The sequence below is a fragment of the Symphalangus syndactylus genome, chromosome 1 (genome assembly GCF_028878055.3).
Source record: "Symphalangus syndactylus isolate Jambi chromosome 1, NHGRI_mSymSyn1-v2.1_pri, whole genome shotgun sequence".
Classification (NCBI taxonomy): domain Eukaryota; kingdom Metazoa; phylum Chordata; class Mammalia; order Primates; family Hylobatidae; genus Symphalangus; species Symphalangus syndactylus.
Genome location: NC_072423.2, coordinates 17,756,039 through 17,776,085, shown reverse-complemented (window position 1 = coordinate 17,776,085; position 20,047 = coordinate 17,756,039). Strand labels below are relative to the sequence as shown.

The 20,047-nt window shown below is 34.6% G+C and overlaps 1 protein-coding gene across 3 annotated transcripts in view; it reads left to right on the top strand.

Annotated features, from left to right (window-relative positions):
* CCDC102B (coiled-coil domain containing 102B) overlaps window positions 1-20,047 on the top strand; it is a 340,875-nt gene that overhangs the window by 289,144 nt on the left and 31,684 nt on the right. For all 3 annotated transcript variants that reach the window (XM_055296847.2, XM_063636884.1, XM_055296854.2), the window contains one exon: window positions 6,102-6,272. In XM_055296847.2, the coding sequence (XP_055152822.2) occupies window positions 6,102-6,272 (171 nt within the window). The remainder of the gene's footprint in view (window positions 1-6,101; window positions 6,273-20,047) is intronic.

The window sequence follows — 20,047 nt, the reverse complement described above, 5'->3', positions numbered from 1 at the left end:
ATTTACAAGGTTAGAGATCGTATCTAACCTGTTCACTTTTATTTGTAAAATGCATAGCACAGTCATTGGCACATGGTAGGCATTTAGTGAAGGCTTGTGGAATGAATGATATTATATCAACACTATAGACAATACTAAATCACAGTATATTTGACACATAAGATGTTAAGTGGACCCACTAAATATGCTAACTAAGACTGATAAAATGCTCTTATTTTAAAGCTATCATCTGTCACCAAGTATAATAAATGTTTATGAATAACATTGAATTTATTCTTGTTGAAGATACATGTTCTTTTGGTTTCTGTATTTTCTGAGGTAAGAATTTGATATAGTGAGAATTATCTTAAAAACAGGCAGGTAGTACAAAAATCATAATGTGTTTAACTTGAGTGGTATTGTGAGTTCTTTACTGTATTTAAGTAGATGCATTTGATTGTGATAACAATCCAATGTATCTGAGTCAACTTTTGAGAAGAGAAAATCTGCCCTTGTTGATAGCATTATTACTTGCAGTTGGTGTATAACAAGGCTTCAACAGACCATGAGCAAGTTATTTCCAATTTTTCATGTTGTTATTTATCTTAAATACAGTTGAACCATATGTTATATGGTAAATTGTATGTTATCTACAGATCAGTATATTATTAATACACATCTTTGATATTATAGATGGAGAAATTTATAAACTTCTATACATTATTAAAAAATTTGAATGGATAGAAATAACATATATAATAGTACTTTTAAATTTCCTGTCTGATGTTTTGTTTTTCCTTCAATTAGATACGTATAAACTGATTTGATTTATATTTACCAGCCTCTCATTATGTCATTTTAAGGTATAAGAAAATATATTTTGTCAGCTTGCTATGACTAAACTCAATCTTCGGTAGTTGATGTATCATATGTACAATTAATTCTAGATACAGAGCAATATCCTTACATATAACAAAATAAACTAATGCCATAACCATATATATAATTTAAAGCATTCCATCAAATATTTCACATCATTGGAAACTTATTCAATCTATTTGAGAAACTAATACTGTATTACTCTATTAAAATATATATATATATATATATATATATATATACAAACACATTTTATGTGCTTTTCTATATCAAGATCTGAAATGATGGAGATCTGCTTATAAAAGAACTGTGAATTATATGTACTGTCAGTTATATAGATTTAGATTTACAGAGTTTTACATGCTGACAAATAATCTTTAGTACCATATATTTTTATACATATTTTCTGTCGATTTTTCTCTTCCAAAATATGATTATATGACATAGTAATTATGTATTTTTTACCATTAAAGCATATTAGAATAAGCTTGCTCTGAAGTACATAGAGATATTTACTATCTACCTAATTCTCTTTTCAAATGCAAACCACTAAATCTTCAGATTAGGATTCATTTTGGATGCTTTCCAATTGTACATCTATATGCAAGTTCTAAAAGATACTGTGATTTTAGATAATAATGGCATCTAACATATTCATTGGATTATAGTGTATGATCCAATATACCTTCACTATTTACTGTAACATGTATGGAAAGAACAAAATGAGTGTGTGAGGAGATTCCCATCACTTTTCTATCACAAAATTAACAGAAATGAATGGATAGTAGCAAAGGCCATAGCTTTGATATTTATTTATTTATTTTGAGACCGAGTCTTGCTCTGTTGCCTTGCTGGAGGGCAGTGGCAGGATCTCGGCTCACTGCAACTTCCGTCTCCTGGGTTCAAGCGATTTCCTGCCTCAGCCTCCAAGGTAGTTGGGACTATAGGCACATGCCACCACACCTGGCTATTTTTTTTTTTTTTTTTTTTGGTATTTTTAGTAGAGACAGGGTTTCACCATGTTGGCCAGGCTGGTCTCAAACTCCTGACCTCAGGTGATCCACCCGCCTCAGCCTCCCAAAGCTCTGGGATTACAGGCGTTAGCCACTGTGCCCAGCCTGCTTTGAGAATTAAAGAAGAAATCAATTGCTTCCCCTGAAAGTAAAATAGAGAGGATATGAATTAATGGATCAAAATGTCAAAATAACTTGTCAAATCTTAAAGATAAGTCCTCCTGATAAGATGAACGCCAGCTCTGTGATATTGTTTTGGTAAAATGAAAGTGTAGGATTAATTTTAGTTAGGTTGGTCATAAGCAATTTGCACAGCTCTCTGATACTAAATAGGAAAAATATTACCTCTAACATAGTTTTGTCATGTGGATTTAGAGAGAGAAGGTATGTGAAGAATTTCTCATAGGGTAGGTACCTGGAAAACATTAATGCCTTTAAACTGATTTTTTAAAAAAATCACTTTAAGCTGATATTATAAAATCACTTTAAACCGATTTTATCAATTTAGAGTGATTTTTAAAACATCTTTGCATTAAGGAAGCAATGTATTTTTCTCCTTAAAGTGAAATCCAGTTCTTACCTTTATTAAGAGGCACTGTATGAACACAATTAGAATATGTTAAGCTATGAGTTTGGCTCTAAATATAATTGGATATAGTTTCTCACATAACAAAAAATACCAAGGGTCTGCCAACCCCAGCCGTAAGCAGGACTGCCCCGAAGCCTCAGATTGTTGTTGTAACTCAAGGCGCATGTATCTTCCTTGCATATTTTTAAGTGATAGACATTTCTAAAAGATTATTTCTCACTCAGGGATACTTTTTCTCTTTTCTCATTGCGCAGCTAAGTTACATCCACTTTCCTAATACAGTCACTGACAAGAGTAAAGCTTGCTAGAATTGGCTTATACCAATGGTTCTCAAACTTTACGGTGAATCAGAAACACCTCGAGGACTTGTTAAACCCACAACTTCTGGGCTCGAGCCCCTGAGTTTCAGATTCAGTAGGTCTTGCATGAAGTTCCCAAGTGATGCCGTTGCTGCTGGCTTGGGTATGACTTATTGAGAATATAGTTTGACAAATACATATGTACCGCCTAGGCCTGAGAACAAGTTGATATTCTCTGAGCAAATGGCCAAGCTGTAGAACATGAATGCCAGGGCTCTGCTTATAACAATGGCATATGGCCGGGGTGGAATTTACATTGACAAACAAAGATGCCTTTCCTTCCTTCCTTTTGTTCATTCCTTCATCTTTCCTCTTTCCTTGTATGAACACTGAAGGCTTTTTGCTTACTCCTTTTAAATCAGTCTAAGTAAATTTTATACACCTAATGACAAAGCATTAATGATAGAAGAAATAATTTTGTTAAAGCGCAAAGTCATATAAGTAATTGTAACTAGGTGCATAATTCCGGAGAGAAAGCCATCAACTTGCAAAGTTATAACTTTCCCATTAAGCTCTGAATTATTTGTGCAGCAAATTCTTTATGTCTGACAGATCAAGAAAGATCTTTTTTTAAATGTTCCATTGTTGTTCCAAATAATAGAATTGTGCTCCCTATTACATGTTTCTTTGTAAAAGAATATGGTATAGAACTTGACATTTGAAAATTGTATTCTGAAGAGAAGAAATGAGAAATCTGTTTGCATTTTAAATGTGATGTGTGGTATAATTCAGCAAACTCAGTGATGGTGCATAAATGACATTGTTACTGTGAAGCAACTGAAGTGACAGGGCAAGCTTACCGAGAAAACGAGTTCGAGTGTCCTGTCTAGCTGCCCAAACCAAATCTGTTTCCAGCTGCCTATTGGCATCATTAAGGTTTAAATATCAATGGCTGTGATTTTGACTCCTATGGAATGAAGGGGCAGGATTTGCAGGACAGAAACTAAAAATGTCCCCTTCATTTAACACTCATGTTTTCAGTGGATACTAGGAGGTGGACATTCTTGAGACAGGCAGTAGTTGATAGGCATGGAGGGCTTTCTCTTTCATTCAAACTCCCTTCTTCCTAAGAGTGAGGACCAGCATTTTCTCTGCCAGGTCCTGCCCTGCACCCACACCCTCACCCCACCTCTTCTGGACTTCGAAATGCTGGGATTCACAGAGGCTAAGAGCCTGCGACTTATCAATTGTGACAGATCAAAAGTCGCTTTACATCATCTTTTTCTTCTCATACCATACACTTCACACAGTTTTGCATTTTGCTTTAACGTTCTGGACATCTCTCCATGTGAATATATAAAAGGCTGCCATATTATATTGAAGGGTTTAGTGGTTTTTCTTAAATGTAATGCTGCGACAAATATTCTCAGAATCACAACATTTCATACAACTGTGCGTGTATCTGTGGAATACATTCCTGGAAATAGAATGGCTGTGTCTGACTTTATGTGCATTTTTAATTAAAAAATATTGCCAGTGTTTCTCCATGAATGAATCCTTATTTCTGCCCATTTTACTGGCAGATTACCTCACCATACTTAGCCTTTGCCAGTCTGAAGACATCTTGATTTTTTTAATTAAGCTTTTTATTTTTGATATTTTTATATTCATATGCAGTTGTATAAAATAATACAAGTCTGAGCATCCCTTATGCCCAGATTGCGATGAGAACATTCTCATAACAGGGTTCCCTTTCAGCTACCCTCACATCTACCTTACCCTCCTCCTACCCTGTCCTTAACCCCTGGCCGCCACTACAATTTTCTACAATATCTATAATTTTGTCAGGTCAAAAATGTTACATAAATTCGAATCGATGTGCCCCTAATTTGAGAGATACTGAATATATTTTGTTTGTTATATGCAAATTATATACTTACTGTGATTGAAGTTATCATTTTGTGATCTCATGATTTGGTATCATACTTAGGAAAACTTCCCCTACTTGAGGATTAAAAGAAAAACACCACATCCACATTTATTTTCCAGTATTTTATGGCTATTTTTTACTTTTGGATCATGAATTCATCATTGGTATTACTAATGATTTGAGATGTGAAAACAATTCCACTTTCAATTTCTACCTAGACGTCCTAAGATAATTACCAATGCATTTTTTTGTGATTGCATTTTTGTGATTTTTTGTATGTAAAGTAATATGACAGTATGTTTTAGGAAACCAAAGAAATATCCTTGGGTTTTCCTAAGTATTATAACATTATGAAGAACCAGAGGCTAACTTTTTCTTTATAGTTTTAATGAAGATTTTTTTTTTTTTTTTTTTTTGAGATGGAGTCTTGCTCTGTCGCCCAGGCTGGAGTGCAGTGGCGCGATCTCGGCTCACTGAAAGCTCCATCTCCCGGGTTCACGCCATTCTCCTGCCTCAGCCTCTCGAGTAGCTGGGACTACAGGCGCCTGCCACCACGCCTGGCTAATTTTTTGTATTTTTTTTTTTTTAGTAGAGACGGAGTTTCACCGTGTTAGCCAGGATGGTCTCGATCTCCTGACCTTGTGATCCACCTGCCTCGGCCTCCCAAAGTGCTGGGATCACAGGCGTGAGCCACCACACCTGGCCCCAATAAAGATGTTTTCTATAATGATAGTACAATTAATTTTACACTGCAAATTTTAACTAAAAGTGAGAAACGATATTAATAATCTGAGGATAATTATTGTAACCTGTTAATTTACATAGTGTATGGTGTTAATTATAACAAGATTGATTTGCTGATTTGCAGTCTAATCACCCTATGGTAGATTAATATATTTCTTTACCCATGATGGGTCCTTACTGCAGGTTTCTGAGCCTGGTTCATGTGGTTTCAGAAGATGTGACAGGTAACAACATGACTACAGCCTCACAAAACCTATTTTCTTCAGAAATAATTAAATCATGTAGTTGTAGTGTGCTAACTTTTAGCATCTGCTGAGTTAGTGGATGATCAGGATGAACAGCTCTTTTTGCATGTATTTATATTATTTTATTTATGGTTATGTGATTTCCTTTTGGGAGACGGTTACATAAAAACTACTTTTGTATTAGGTGCAAAATAGATCATTTACAAAACAACGTAAAGAGTGCATTGTATTTTAGTCACATATCTTTTGTTTATAGTCATATACTAATTATAATATTTGATTACAGAAATGTAGAATTCCAAATGAAGATGATGGCTCATCTAAATTCTTCCTAAAATGTTTTTCTCTTTTGTCAAAAGAAGTTGCCATTCTTCTGATTTTATCAGAGTAGACTATAAATAATGTAATTTCTTCCTTTGAAAGGAATTACTGAACCTTCAACATGCCTACTATAAACTAAGCAGACAAAACCAGGCAAATATTGCAGAACTGACTCATGCAAACAACCGAGTGGATCAAAATGAGGCAGAAGTAAAGAAACTAAGATTACGAGTAGAAGAACTAAAGCAGGGACTCAACCAAAAAGAAGATGAAGTACTACTTTATAAGTGAACATGTACTGGATAGCTTCTAAATAGTATTTTAGAGCACATCTAAAGATTGTCTCCCTTATTAACAGATGGCATTAATAGGAATATAAATATTCATATCTTAATGACTGAAATCAATTTAAAAAGAGTAAGGAAATAAGATCACACAGACGATGTGCACATGTTTGTGGCGGTAATAGTGTATGTTTTACGAGTGCTCTATAGTGGCAATACTTCAGCATGACCTTGTGCGCAGGCGCGTGTGCGTGCGTGTGTGTGTGTGTGTGTGTGTGTGTATTTAAATATAGGCACAGTATGATTAAAGCTTGGGTGTTTTAAGCATCTATATGAAAAAGTGTGACATATATTATTATTTATTATATATTTTCAGTGTTCTTTAGTGTTCAGAAGAATCTAGGTACTTCATTTTGTTTTGTTAGGCCAACTCAATAATGGTTTATAGAATATTTTCGAAGTTCCTAGAAGATAGATATCTCAGTGTAATATCTTCACAGCACACAGTTACAACTGTGGGGGTGATTTCAGCTGCAGTTACAAACAACAAAGCTTTTTTTCGTTTTTTTTTTTTTTTTTTTAAAACACAGTCTCAAATGTCACTGATTGTGGGACTGTCACCCGCAGTAGCATTCTTGCAGATGGTTTTCCAGTCACTGTTTCTGCTCCTGTTGGACAACTATTCAGGCTAAAGCCGTAGTTCCCTGGTTAGAAAGACTGTTTCTATATAATGCAAAACAGTTGGAAATAAAAAAAAAACAGCTGAATTATTTTTCCGTGGAGTAATTTAATAATCAAACATGCTCCACATTTTGAGAATTTGTTTTTGGTAAAAACAATTCCAATCAAGCAAACTGGATTTTCTTCTCTAATAACATTATATGGAAACAGAATCAATCATTCCATAAATGAGGCTCACACACTGTCCTCTGTGCTTGCTAGTGGCTCTTGGCAGGCGTTTCATTCTTGCTATGTCTCTTTTTATGAAGATATATATGTACTTTGTAATGATACTCATGTGTGGTGGGGCTGGATGGTGGAAGAGTAAGTTGGAAGGGGAATATAGTAGGAAGGCTCAAGAACGTGATTTTAGGTTTTTTATTTTATTTTAGCCATTATTTTGTGAATAATTTTAACATGCAAGTATTTGTTGTAGGGGATGGGGTGGTGGTGATGATGGTGAATAAATCTTTATTTTTTTTAATATCGGCTTTAAGAGATCACCTGAGACTAAATTATTGGTAAGGAAATAATTTCTTCTAGGGTTCATGGACTAATGAAGTGCTAGTCCCCGAAGATCTGATTCACAGTGTAATTGTGCAACTTAAATAATGAGCTGCAGTCTTAAGGAGGGTAACATTTGTTCTTCCATGTAGGATTTTATTTCCCACATCATCGATGTCAGGTTTGGTCATGTGATATGTGCTTTACCTGTACCTTATGTGAAGGAGCTGTGCATGCCAGCGCCTTCAGAAGCTTTGAGAGCGAACACAGGGCTCTGGCGTGTTTCTTTTTTCTTATATACATCTTTTCTGTCATGTCTCACGTCCTGAGGCCACCATGTCCAAAATATGCATGATTCTCTCAGCGATCCTGAAATTAAGAGGACATAAAGCTATGCCTTTGCTGACCCAAAATGGAATCTATATGGGTAGAAAGTCGTGTTTATTGTTGGAAGCCACTGAGATTTGGAGTTGTTTGTTGCTACAAAAAACAAAACAAAACAAAAACTTAGTTGAAGCTGACTGGTATGGTCATTAAAATAATTTTAAAAACCCAAATATTAAAATAGATGACATTGCTCCAATACAAGAACAACCTCTAATAAAAACAATATGCAGATTTTTCAAAGAACTGAAAATGGAACTACTATTTTATCCAGCGGTCTTACTCCTGAGTATCTACCTAAAGGAAAAAAAAAATCGTTATATCAAAAAGATACCTGCCCCTGTATGTTTATTACAGCACTATTCACAATAGCAGCCACATAGAATCAACATCAATGGGTTGTGCCCATCAGTGGAGGAGTGGATTAAAAATATGATCTCTTCGCACAATGGAATACTATTCACCTACGAACACGAATGAAGTCATGCCTTTTCCAACAACATAGATGAAGCTGGAGGCCATTTTTTTTTTTTAACAGAAAGCACTCAGATGCAGAAAGACAAATACCACATATTCTCACTTACGAGATGGAGATAAATAATTTGTACACATGGAGATAATGGAATGACAGACAATGGCAACGCGGAAAGGTGGGGAGGAAGGAGGGTAAATGATAAGAAATTACTTGAAGGGTAAAATGTCCATTATTCTGGTGAAGGATACACTGAAAGTCCTGACTTCACCACTGTGCAATATATCCATGTAACAAAATTACACTTGCACCCCATATATTTGTACAAATAAAAAAAGAAATATCTTTGTAAAATAAAAGGTAGGTGGTAAGAAAATATATTGAAGTCTGGAATGATGGAATCTAACATTTGATACATTAGTTTCCTGTAATACACTAGAAAGCCAGCAATTTACAGAATGAGCTTGTGATTTTTAGGTGAAAACATATGAACTAATATTACTTGTTTGCTATTGGTGCATTTTGCAAATGCTTAAAAAAAAGTGAACTCAGAAAAGAATTATCAAGTTTTCAAAGAGGTATATAAGGTAATATAGAAATTTAAGTAGTTCTGTGACTTCCTGATTGTAAGAGTTGTAAGACCACCTGATTTCCATTTCAAAAAGGTAAAATATATAAATGAGGATGCTTTTGAACAATAAATGCCTACTAAAATTGAGCTTTGTGGCAAGGACCAAATCATCAAACCTAATGCTAAAGCTCTGAATCTATTAGTCTCCTGTAAATTATTTATGCTGAACAAAAATAGTGTAGGGATAAGAGAATAAGATTGTGACTCTACCAGAGCATCTTATAATTCAAGGTAACTGTAAGTAGCTCAAAGATAGAGAAATGTTTCTAAAAGTATTACTGATGTGAATATTGACCTATGAAATTTATTGGAATCAAATAGGAAAAAAAAGATTACTAAGTCATTAATGAATATTATACTGGTAAGTGAGCTTCTAGTCTGGGCTAAAATAGACTAATTTCTCAAGATTAACATAATCCTTTGTTCCTCCAAACTTCCATGAGAATGAAGCCAGCTGAGCATGCTCTCAACTCCCTGTGAGAGAATATTCTCCAATGGCAAATTCAGATATGGCCACAGTATCTAATAAAACTAGCAGGACCTTCTAGAGAGTAGAGCTAAGGAACATAGAAACTATAGACCAGGCAGCTATTTTCAGGGAGCAGAACCCAGGCCAAATACAGGAATATTTTCCATGGTCAGTATAGGTGCCCTTGCAACATCTACCAAGTAGATTCCATAAATGCTTTCTATTTCCACTTTTTATGTGGAAGCATTTATAGAAATTTTTCTGTCCTAGTTTCACTATAGTATATTGGGCAAGCATGTGTGTGTGTTGGGGGGGCGGGGTGGTGCTTGCTTTATTTAGTACATAGATCTCTAGAGCAAGAACAGACATATATACTGAGATCTGATGTGGAGATAATCACGAGGTGTTTTTTTTTTTTTTTGGTGTATTCTAAATTTATTTGAAGGAAAAAAATAGCGTGTTGAATCTTCCTATAAGTAATTACATTTTAAAAATATTTGTAGGCATTCCAGAGAACTATAGAGTCATTGAACTTTGAGGCTAATGCCGTGTTTGGAACGTTGCTTGGGTACCTTGGTAAGGGGGTAAAAAATTTCAAGTGAAGAAGGGAGAAACACAGTTTGTGACCAAGTGAGTGGCCTACATTGTACTGTATGTGAGTAAGAAAGAGAGAGAGAGAGAGAGAGAGTGTGTGTGTGTGTGTGTGTGTGTGTGTGTGTGTGTGTGTGTGAAAAAGAGAGAGAGAGAGAGAGAGAAATTTGCTGTTCTTTGCTGTGGGAGGAATATATTTCCCAAGCATGAATGGAGGCATAGTCCAATAACTTGTTTGGCAAATGGAATGTGTGCTGCTTTCCAACAGAATCTTTAGGAATCATAGTATCACAGGGAGAAGTAACTGGGTATATTTCACATTTGAAGTCTAGAGATAGGTGTATTGAAATATATGTTTAACACACAAAACCTTATAATTTTCTGTACCTCTAATCGAATCAATTGATTACCATAGAAGACTGACCCAAAGCACCATTAACTCACATGCGTATTTTAATGTGTATTATTTGATTGCAGTTGTAAGGTAACCAGTTTTTCTCTGATTAAAGGTCATCACTGTTGCGGATAGTAAGGAAAAAAATCTTAATCATGAAAATAAAATTTTACTTTAAATAGCTATCAATCAGCATCTCCTCAATTTGATTTCTCCTCGAAAAGAAAATTATGTCAGTTTTATTGCTGAACTTTTCAATTTAATAGTAGCAAATTCTTCATCTTGCAATTAATGTTTAACTGGAACCGTCAAATAGGAAGTTTTCGACTGCCACAGGTCAATATATTTTAAATAAATGAAAATAAGATTATATTTGTCCTCTCTACTGTAGGGAGACTAGAATAGTATGTACTTGGGGCCCTAGATAAAAATCTGGAGTCTAATTAAATAAATGAACAAAGAATTTCTTTTTTGGATGAGTGGCTTATTTTAAGCAAATTTTTGAAAATATGTAATATATTTGTTAGAAGGTGAACATTCATCCTTCATCATTTTATTAAAGTTCTTTGAATACATATTACATTATATAATGGCAATTTTATTCTATTTATTTTATTTATTTTTTGAGACGGAGTCTCCCTCTGTCACGCAGGCTGGAGTGCAGTGGTGTGATCTTGGCTCACTGCAAGCTCTGCCTCCCGGGTTCACGCCATCAAGTTGCTGGGACTACAGGTGCCCGCCACCATGCCTGGCTAATTTTTTGTATTTTTTTTTTCTTTTTTTAGTAGAGACGGGGTTTCACCGTGTTAGCCAGGATGGTCTTGATCTCCTGACCTCGTGATCTGCCCGCCTCAGCCTTCCAAAGTGCTGGGATTACAGGTGTGAGCCACCGCGCCCGGTCAATTTAATTGTTATTTCATTACCATAGCACAGGTTCATGTATACATCCACATTAAAATATCAAAATAACCAACCACTTTAATAAATGTGTTGCAAAACACCAGCTTGATAAAAAGTATAATAATGCAATAAGCAAAACTTTTAGAAAAAGGAACCTAAACTGAAATCACAAGGTTAAGTCTCTAGTATCTAAGAGGCAATGAGTGCAGCATAAGCAATTACAATGACACTTGACTCTCTACACTACAGAACTAGTGTCAGGAAGGCTAAAGGACAGATGAGATAAAGTTTTCTTAAGAATATTATAAATTTTATTAGGAAATATCATGCAAAAATAGATAAAAATGAAAAATCAAGTCAACTGTCACCCTGCCATGGTAACATGTTACCTTAGTGTATGGATTTCAAATGCGTAGGTAATCTTACACACAATTGTAGTCACTGTTGCAAATAATATTACATTTTGCTTTATGAATCACTATGACCAGTTTTTATATTGTTTCGTAGTATTCATAGTTGGCATTTCAAGAAATGTAATATGTATTTCCTTGGGTGTAAATTTATTTAATCAGTCAGTCTTCTCTTGATGAAGGTCATTGGATTTTTTCCCAATATAACTCTTCCATAACTTATTTTATGTACATACCTTATTTTCTACATTGGGAAAAAAGTTTTCTAAGTGGAATTTCTTAGCTAAATGATATATATGGCTCTTAACATTTACAGTACGTATTAGCAATCTTCTTTGGTTCTCAATGATAGGTCAAATTGTGGAAATACTGACTGTATCTAATGGAGAATATTAACTGCATCTTAACTAATATGAAAGTAAAGTAAACCTCAAAAGATTTATTTATAAAATTAAAAAGGGTTTAATCTCTCAACTTTCTGTGTTATTAATAAGATTTACTTTTAGTTCCAGTTTCTTTTTAAATTATTTATTTGTTTATTTTTGAGACAGGGTCTCACTTTGTCACCCAAGCTGGAGAGCGCAGTGAGGCGATCTTGACTCACTGAAGCCTCAACCTCACAGGCTCAACTAATCCTCGCACCTCAGCCCCCCAAATAGCTGGGATTACAGGTGCACGCCACCATGCCTGGCTAATTTTTGTATTTTTCTGCAGTGATGGGGTTTCTCCATGTTACGCAGGCTGGTCTTGAATTCCTGAGCTCAAGTGAGCCACCAGCCTCGAGCTTCCCAAAGTGCTGGGGATTACAGGCATGAACCGTCTTGCCAGGCCAGTTTCTGTCTTTTGTTGAACTCTTTTTAAAAATTGTAACTTTTAGGAATCGTAATTACATTTATTTTTAAATCTCTTCCTACCTTTAATTTTTGTATTTTAACTTTTTAAATACAAATTATACATATATTTAATGTGTATAATGTGATGACTTGACATAAATAGCAAACTAATCACCAGTCGAATGTATTAGCATAAACTTCTCCACATAGTTACATGTATTTTCATAATGAGAACACCAAAGATCTACTGTAAGCAAATTTATGGTATGCAACACAGTATTCCTAACTATAGTTGCCATGCTGTACATTCAACCTTTAGAACATATTCATCCTACATAAATGAAACTTTGACCAACATGTCTTCATTCCTTCCCTGCCCCCCTGCCCCGGGTAACCACCTTTCTACTCGCTGCTTCTATGAATTTGACATTTTCAGATTCCACATATGAACAGATGACACTGCGTTAGTGTTTCTGTATCTGGCTTATTTCACTTAACATAATGTCCTTTAGGTTCTTCCATGTCACAAATGGCAGAATTTCCTTCTTTTTAAGGCTAAATATTTCTGTGTGTGTGTGTGTGTACATATCTAATAACTTATCCATTTCTTTTTTTTTTTTAATTTTTTATTTATTTTTTATTATACTTTAGGGTTTTAGGGTACATGTGCACAATGTGCAGGTTTGTTACATATGTATCCATGTGCCATGTTGATTTCCTGCACCCATTAACTCGTCATTTAGCATTAGGTGTATCTCCTAATGCTGTCCCTCCCCCCTCCCCCCACCCCACAACAGTCCCCGGAGTGTGATGTTCCCCTTCCTGTGTCCATGCGTTCTCATTGTTCAATTCCCACCTATGAGTGAGAACATGCGGTGTTTGGTTTTTTGTCCTTGCGATAGTTTACTGAGAATGATGTTTTCCAGTTTCATCCATGTCCCTACAAAGGACACGAACTCATCATTTTTTATGGCTGCATAGTATTCCATGGTGTATATGTGCCACATTTTCTTAATCCAGTCTATCGTTGTTGGACATTAGGGTGGGTTCCAACTCTTTGCTATTGTGAATAGTGCCGCAATAAACATACGTGTGCATGTGTCTTTATAGCAGCATGATTTATAGTCCTTTGGGTATATACCCAGTAATGGGATGGCTGGGTCAAGAGCTTCTGCACAGCAAAAGAAACTATCATCAGAGTGAACAGGCAACCTACACAATGGGAGAAAATTTTTGCAACCTACTCATCTGACAAAGGGCTAATATCCAGAATCTACAATGAACTCAAACAAATTTACAAGGAAAAAACAAACAACCCCATCAAAAAGTGGGCAGAGGACATGAACAGACACTTCTCAAAAGAAGACATTTATGCAGCCAAAAAACACATGAAGAAATGCTCCTCATCACTGGCCATCAGAGAAATGCAAATCAAAACCACAGTGAGATACCATCTCACACCAGTTAGAATGGCCATCATTAAAAAAATCAGGAAACAACAGGTGCTGGAGAGGATGTGGAGAAATAGGAACACTTTGACACTGTTGGTGGGACTGTAAACTAGTTCAACCATTGTGGAAGTCAGTGTGGCGATTCCTCAGGGATCTCGAACTATAACTTATCCATTTCTGTGTGTGTATGTGTTTCTCACAATTTATCCATTTCTGTGTGTGAGTGTATCTCACAATTCATCCATTTATCCAACAATGGACACTTAGGTTGTTTTCATATATTAGCCATTGTGAACATGTTGCAATGAACATGGAGTGCAGGTATCTCTTTCAGATACTGATTTCATTTCACATACACGCATATATACACAATGTGTGTATACACATATACACATATATACATGCATCTATATGTATAGCATGTATACAGATGTATACATGCGATCTCCAGACAAGAAATTGCAAGATCATATGGTAGATCTATTTTTTAATTTAATTTTTTTGGGAACCCTCATACTGTTCTCCATAATGGATATACCAATTTAGATTCTCACCAATGGTACAAAAGGGTTTTCTTTTCTCTACATCTTCCCCAGCACTTATTATTTTCTGACTTTTTGATAATAGCCATCTTGAAAAGTGTGAGGTCATGTATCACTGTGATTACAATTTGACTTTCTCTGATGATTAGTGGTGTTGAGCACCTTTTCAAATACCTCTTGACTATTTTTTTATATTAGTTAGATGTCTATTCACATATTCTGCCCATTTTTTTAACCAAGTTATTTTTGGGTATTTTTGCTATTGAGTTGTATGAATTTTAAAATACATTTTAATATGAACCCTTTATAAGTTATATGGCTTGAAAGTTTTTATTTGTATCTTTAGTTTGCCTTTTCATTGCTTTTTCTGTATAGAAGCCTTTTCGTTTTATGTAGTTCCAATTCATTTATTTTTGATTTTGTTCCCTGTGCTTTGGGTATCATATTCAAAAATTTATTACCAAAAATAATGTAAAGGAAATTTTTCCCTAGGTTTTCTTCTAGGAGTTTACAATTTCAGTTCTCATTTCTAAGTCTAATCCATTCTGAAGTTATTTTTGTGTATGGTGCAAGATATGGATATCCAGCTTTCCCAACACTATTTGTTGAAGGAACTATCATTTCCTCATTATGTATTTTTGGTGCTTTTGTCAAAAATTAGATGACCATATATTGATGGGTTTATTTCTGGGTTCTCTATTCCATTCATATATGTGTTTGTTTTTATGCTGGTACCATCTTGTTTTGTTGACTATCAATTTTTAATAAGGAATCAGGAAGTTTGATGCCTCCAAATTTGTTCCTTTTAAGACTACTTTGAGATCTTTTATGGTTCCAAACACACTTTGAGCATTTTTTTTCTATTTCTGTGAAAAATATCATTGGAATTTTCATAGGTATTGTATTGAATCTGCAGATAGCTTTCAGTAGTATGGATATTTAAACAATATTAATTCATTTCATGAACATGAGCTATCTTTCTATTCATTTGTGTCTTGTTCAATTTCTTTTATCAAAATCATAGTTTTCTAAGTCCAAGTCTTCCATCTTTTTGGTTAAATGTGTTCCTAAGTATTTTATTGTTTTTGAATATGGGATTATAATTTTCTTATTGTCAGTGGGATTGTTTTTTATTTAATTTCTTTTTCAGATAGTTTGTTTTTGGTGCTAAAAACACAACTGGTTTTTGCAGGTTGATTTTTGTATCCAGCAACTTTACTGAATTCATTTATTAGTTTCAACAAGTTTTTGGTGGAGTCTGTAGAGATTTTTATGTATTGGATCATGTCATCTAAAAACAGAGATACACTTACTTCTTTTCCAATTTAGACAGCTTTCATTTCTTTCTCTTGCCTCAATTGCTTTTGCTAAAACTTCTAGTGCTCTGTTGAATAGAAATGACAAGAGAATCCTTGTAACAGATCTTGGAAGAAATTTTTTGGGTTTTCACTATTTATCTTGAGGTTTTTCATAAATGGCCCTTATTGTGCTTGGCCATGTTTCTTCTGCACCTATTCTATTTAGACTTATGATCATAAACAGGTGTTGAACTTTGTCAAAGGTGTTTTCTGCATCTATTGAAATTATATATTTTTTACCTTTCGTTCTGTTAATGTGGTATATCACATGGATTAATTCGTGTGTTGAAATTTTTTCCCTGGTGCAAAATTTGTACTTACCCTTGACTTGTTCTATGTAGTTTTTATTAAAAATATATGCTTCTATAAATAAGAGGATGTTCAAAATATCTAGTGAATTATTTTGTGTTAAAATACATATAAATCAGGTTAACTAGCTCTTAGCTGCTCGATGCTTATAATTCACAAACAAAACTGCATAGGATGAGATTTAGCATCTTTTATAATAATTAAAATAAAAGTTCTATTTTGAGTAAGAGGAGGAAGAATCACCTAACTTTAAGATGGCATTCATGCTTTAAGTAATCCATTGTCATCTTCATTGAAGATTTATTGAGCTAGGCACACTGTACTGTTCTAGTGGAGGAATATGGAGATAAATATTCTTGACATAAGGGTTAAAGTCGAATACAAGGATATTAAAATCTGGCTGAACTATAGTATCATTTTGGAAGATTAAAAAATAATAATACTCGGGCCGGGCGCGGTGGCTCACGCTTGTAATCCCAGCACTTTGGGAGGCCGAGGCGGGTGGATCATGAGGTCAGGAGATCGAGACCACGGTGAAACCCCGTCTCTACTAAAAATACAAAAAAATAGCCGGGCGTGGTGGCGGGCGCCTGTAGTCCCAGCTACTCGGAGAGGCTGAGGCAGGAGAATGGCGTGAACCTGGGAGGTGGAGCTTGCAGTGAGCCGAGATTATGCCACTGCACTCCAGCCTGGGCGACAGAGCGAGACTCCGTCTCAAAAAAAAAAAAAAAAAAAAAAAAAATAATAATAATAATAATAATAATACTCAAGTGTCACCTCCAGAAAATTCAGTGCAGTTGTTATGAGTGGGGCTTGTGTGTGGGTGCTTTTAAATAGCCCCAGGAATGATTCTATTAGGTTGGTGTAAAAGTATTTGCGGTTTTTGCTATTACTTTCAATGGCAAAAACCACAATTACTTTTGCACCAACCTGATAATATCTAGCCAAGTGTCAGAACTGACAGTCTAATGAAAGGTTGCCACAGTCAAAATGCAAATTAATAACTGTGCTATCCTTTTATCATGGTTTATATCTGTTAACATTGTTATATGCAAAATTAATTAGTGTAATACATCTAGATTTGAGATAAATTCAAACAATGAAAAATAAACATGGGAAACATAAGATACAAGACAGTATTGAGGCTCTTCAGTTCGCACTCAAAATGTCAGTGTTTTGCTAACCGCATTATTGGTATGGCTTTACACTTAGCAATTATCACCTTACAGTTACAGCTTAGCTAATTCTGGCTTCACGTTTTAATGTCTTTTGGTGTCACAAAGGTGAAATTTTTCAAAACTCTGATATCATCGGCAATGATGAATGTGAGAGACGTTTTGTTTAAACTGACAGAACATTAATTATCTAAGTTAATATCCGGTTTTTAAACAGTTCTTTATTTGGAAGGACACAGCATCCTTTTCTAGCACTAAATCTATTTCTGTTAAATCTCATTAATTTGCACCCTACTGATTTTAAGATTATAAGAATAGTGATAGACTAAAATTCACTTTTATCTAGGAAAAAGATGTAGTAAGTGTTTTAGGTAAGATTAAAAAGAAATCATGAAGAAGCCATCTGCAGGTTCACATGGGGACACAGACAGTGACAGTTTCTAATGAGATCACCACACACCCAGGAACGGAATTGATTTGTAAAAACCAGCCGGTTCATGTAATATTTATTACTTCCTAACCTCTATATTAGATGTTGGAATATACATGATTTCTTCCAAAGGAGAGCTTTTTAACGTTGTAAAGAGATATTCAATCCTAAGTATATACAGTTGAATGTAACAAATGTCAAGATGGCGGTATTCACAGGATGCAGCAGAAACAATTTGTTGTGTTTCTTTTCCTTTAAATGCTCGAGGGCTATTTGGGATTATTCCTTTTAATTATTTATTGTCTGACACCCCAACTGGAGTAAATGGGCAAGGATGGTAGCAGCCTGTGCCTCTAGCACTGCCAGCTCTGTCATGCTGCCCAAAATGAAGACATCACAGACAAAAGTGAACACATGTCCAGCAACCCAGTTGCCATTTATTTTTAATTTTAACAATTCCAATAATTTTATTCTCCCTTGTGTGGATGATTTGTACGTTATTGCTTCCTGCCATTCTTTACCTTGCTCTTGTTCTTTGCCAACCACCTCCATGGTCTAGCAGTTCTGCTTCTCTTCATAACTTGACTTGAAAACCCAAACCCATCAAGCAAGGCTTATTCTCAGCTAAAACTTTTCTGAGTTGTGTATGAGTAGAAAATGTCCTGAGTAAAATAAAGATGCTTTAAGGACAGGTTATATGGAAAGACTTAGACCATATATATATATAGGCCATATATATATATATATATATATATATATGTGTGTGTGTGTGTGTGTGTGTGTATTAGTTATATATTATATGTAAATATATATATATATACACACCATATAAATTTTTTCTTTTGAATAGTGTCGGATAATTTGTTACTTCTCCTCATTCAGTTATATTATTGTTCATTAATTTACAAATATGTATAAAAATTCTGGAAGTTACATGGACCTCATTATATTAGAAAAAATTTGTAACTACTCAGCAAAGAGCAATATATTTTTTTCCTTCTTTTTTTCCTCCTTTTTAGTGCTGTTGGTGACCAGGGTTGAATTAATCTTGGCACAATATCAAGTTATTTCTTGGCACATTCATTGTTCCATGCAAATACATTCTCTTTATGTATTTATGTATTCCCTTTTATCCTCATGCCCCACTCCCATTACCTTCTGTCTATGTGCAGCCATTTAAACGTGGTTTTTGTGTATCTATTTGTACAGACATGTTTTTGCACAATATGTCCTTTGTTTTGTGTGTATGTATTTTATGTTTACCCTGTTGCTGGCCCCATATTGCAGGGAAATTTTCACCCAGATTCATAAGGGGGAAAGGTACAGGGTCTTTGTTTCACTGTTGTCTTTGAGGGTGAGAGATGGCGGGCTCTCCTGTATGGTAGGTTACATCAACAGTTGCAATGCCAAGGATCCTAAAATCCGTGCTTAGTTTAAAAAAAAAAAATAGAAAAGCAGGAGATATTTTAAAAATAATGTCTTTCTGATCCATGACTGCAATTGAATAATGTTAGACAAGGCAAATGAAAAATATAAACTCAGTCTAGCTTTTGAAATTGTGCACAAGGTATCATATACTGGGTAAGATACAGAAATGGAATCAGATCTGGAGGTCAACTCTGACAAATGCATTTCCTAGTTATGTGATCTTGGGATCGTCATTTAGCTTCAGTGGACTACACTTTTCTCATCTGTAAATTGAATAATGATTGTAAGATTACATAATTTTAACTATTGAAATGTGTGCAGTTGAAGTAATGAAAAGTTTAATAAGGTAACTAAAAAAACAGTATCTCTTAAAATATAAAAAATTACACATAATTGAACTAACTAGGATTTGGGTGGAATGTTCAGCATTTTATTAATATACAGTGTTTAGTAACCTTATATTATGTAGCGGTTTTAATATTTCAGAATTAAATAATGTAATAATATAATATTTAATCTAATCTTTATAATATAAATGCTGAGTGCTACTAGTATAATTTATTAGTACAAATAATAATATAATTATGTTCTTATCACAGTTAAACCTTACCACAATCTTGAAATTAGGTACTGTAATACAGGAATTTGAGGCATAAGTAAATGATATGACCATAGTTACAGCTAGGAGAGAAAGAGCTCTGCCATACCAATGCCAGTGTTGCAGTATCTATTAAAAACATATCCCCTATTTTTATATATTATC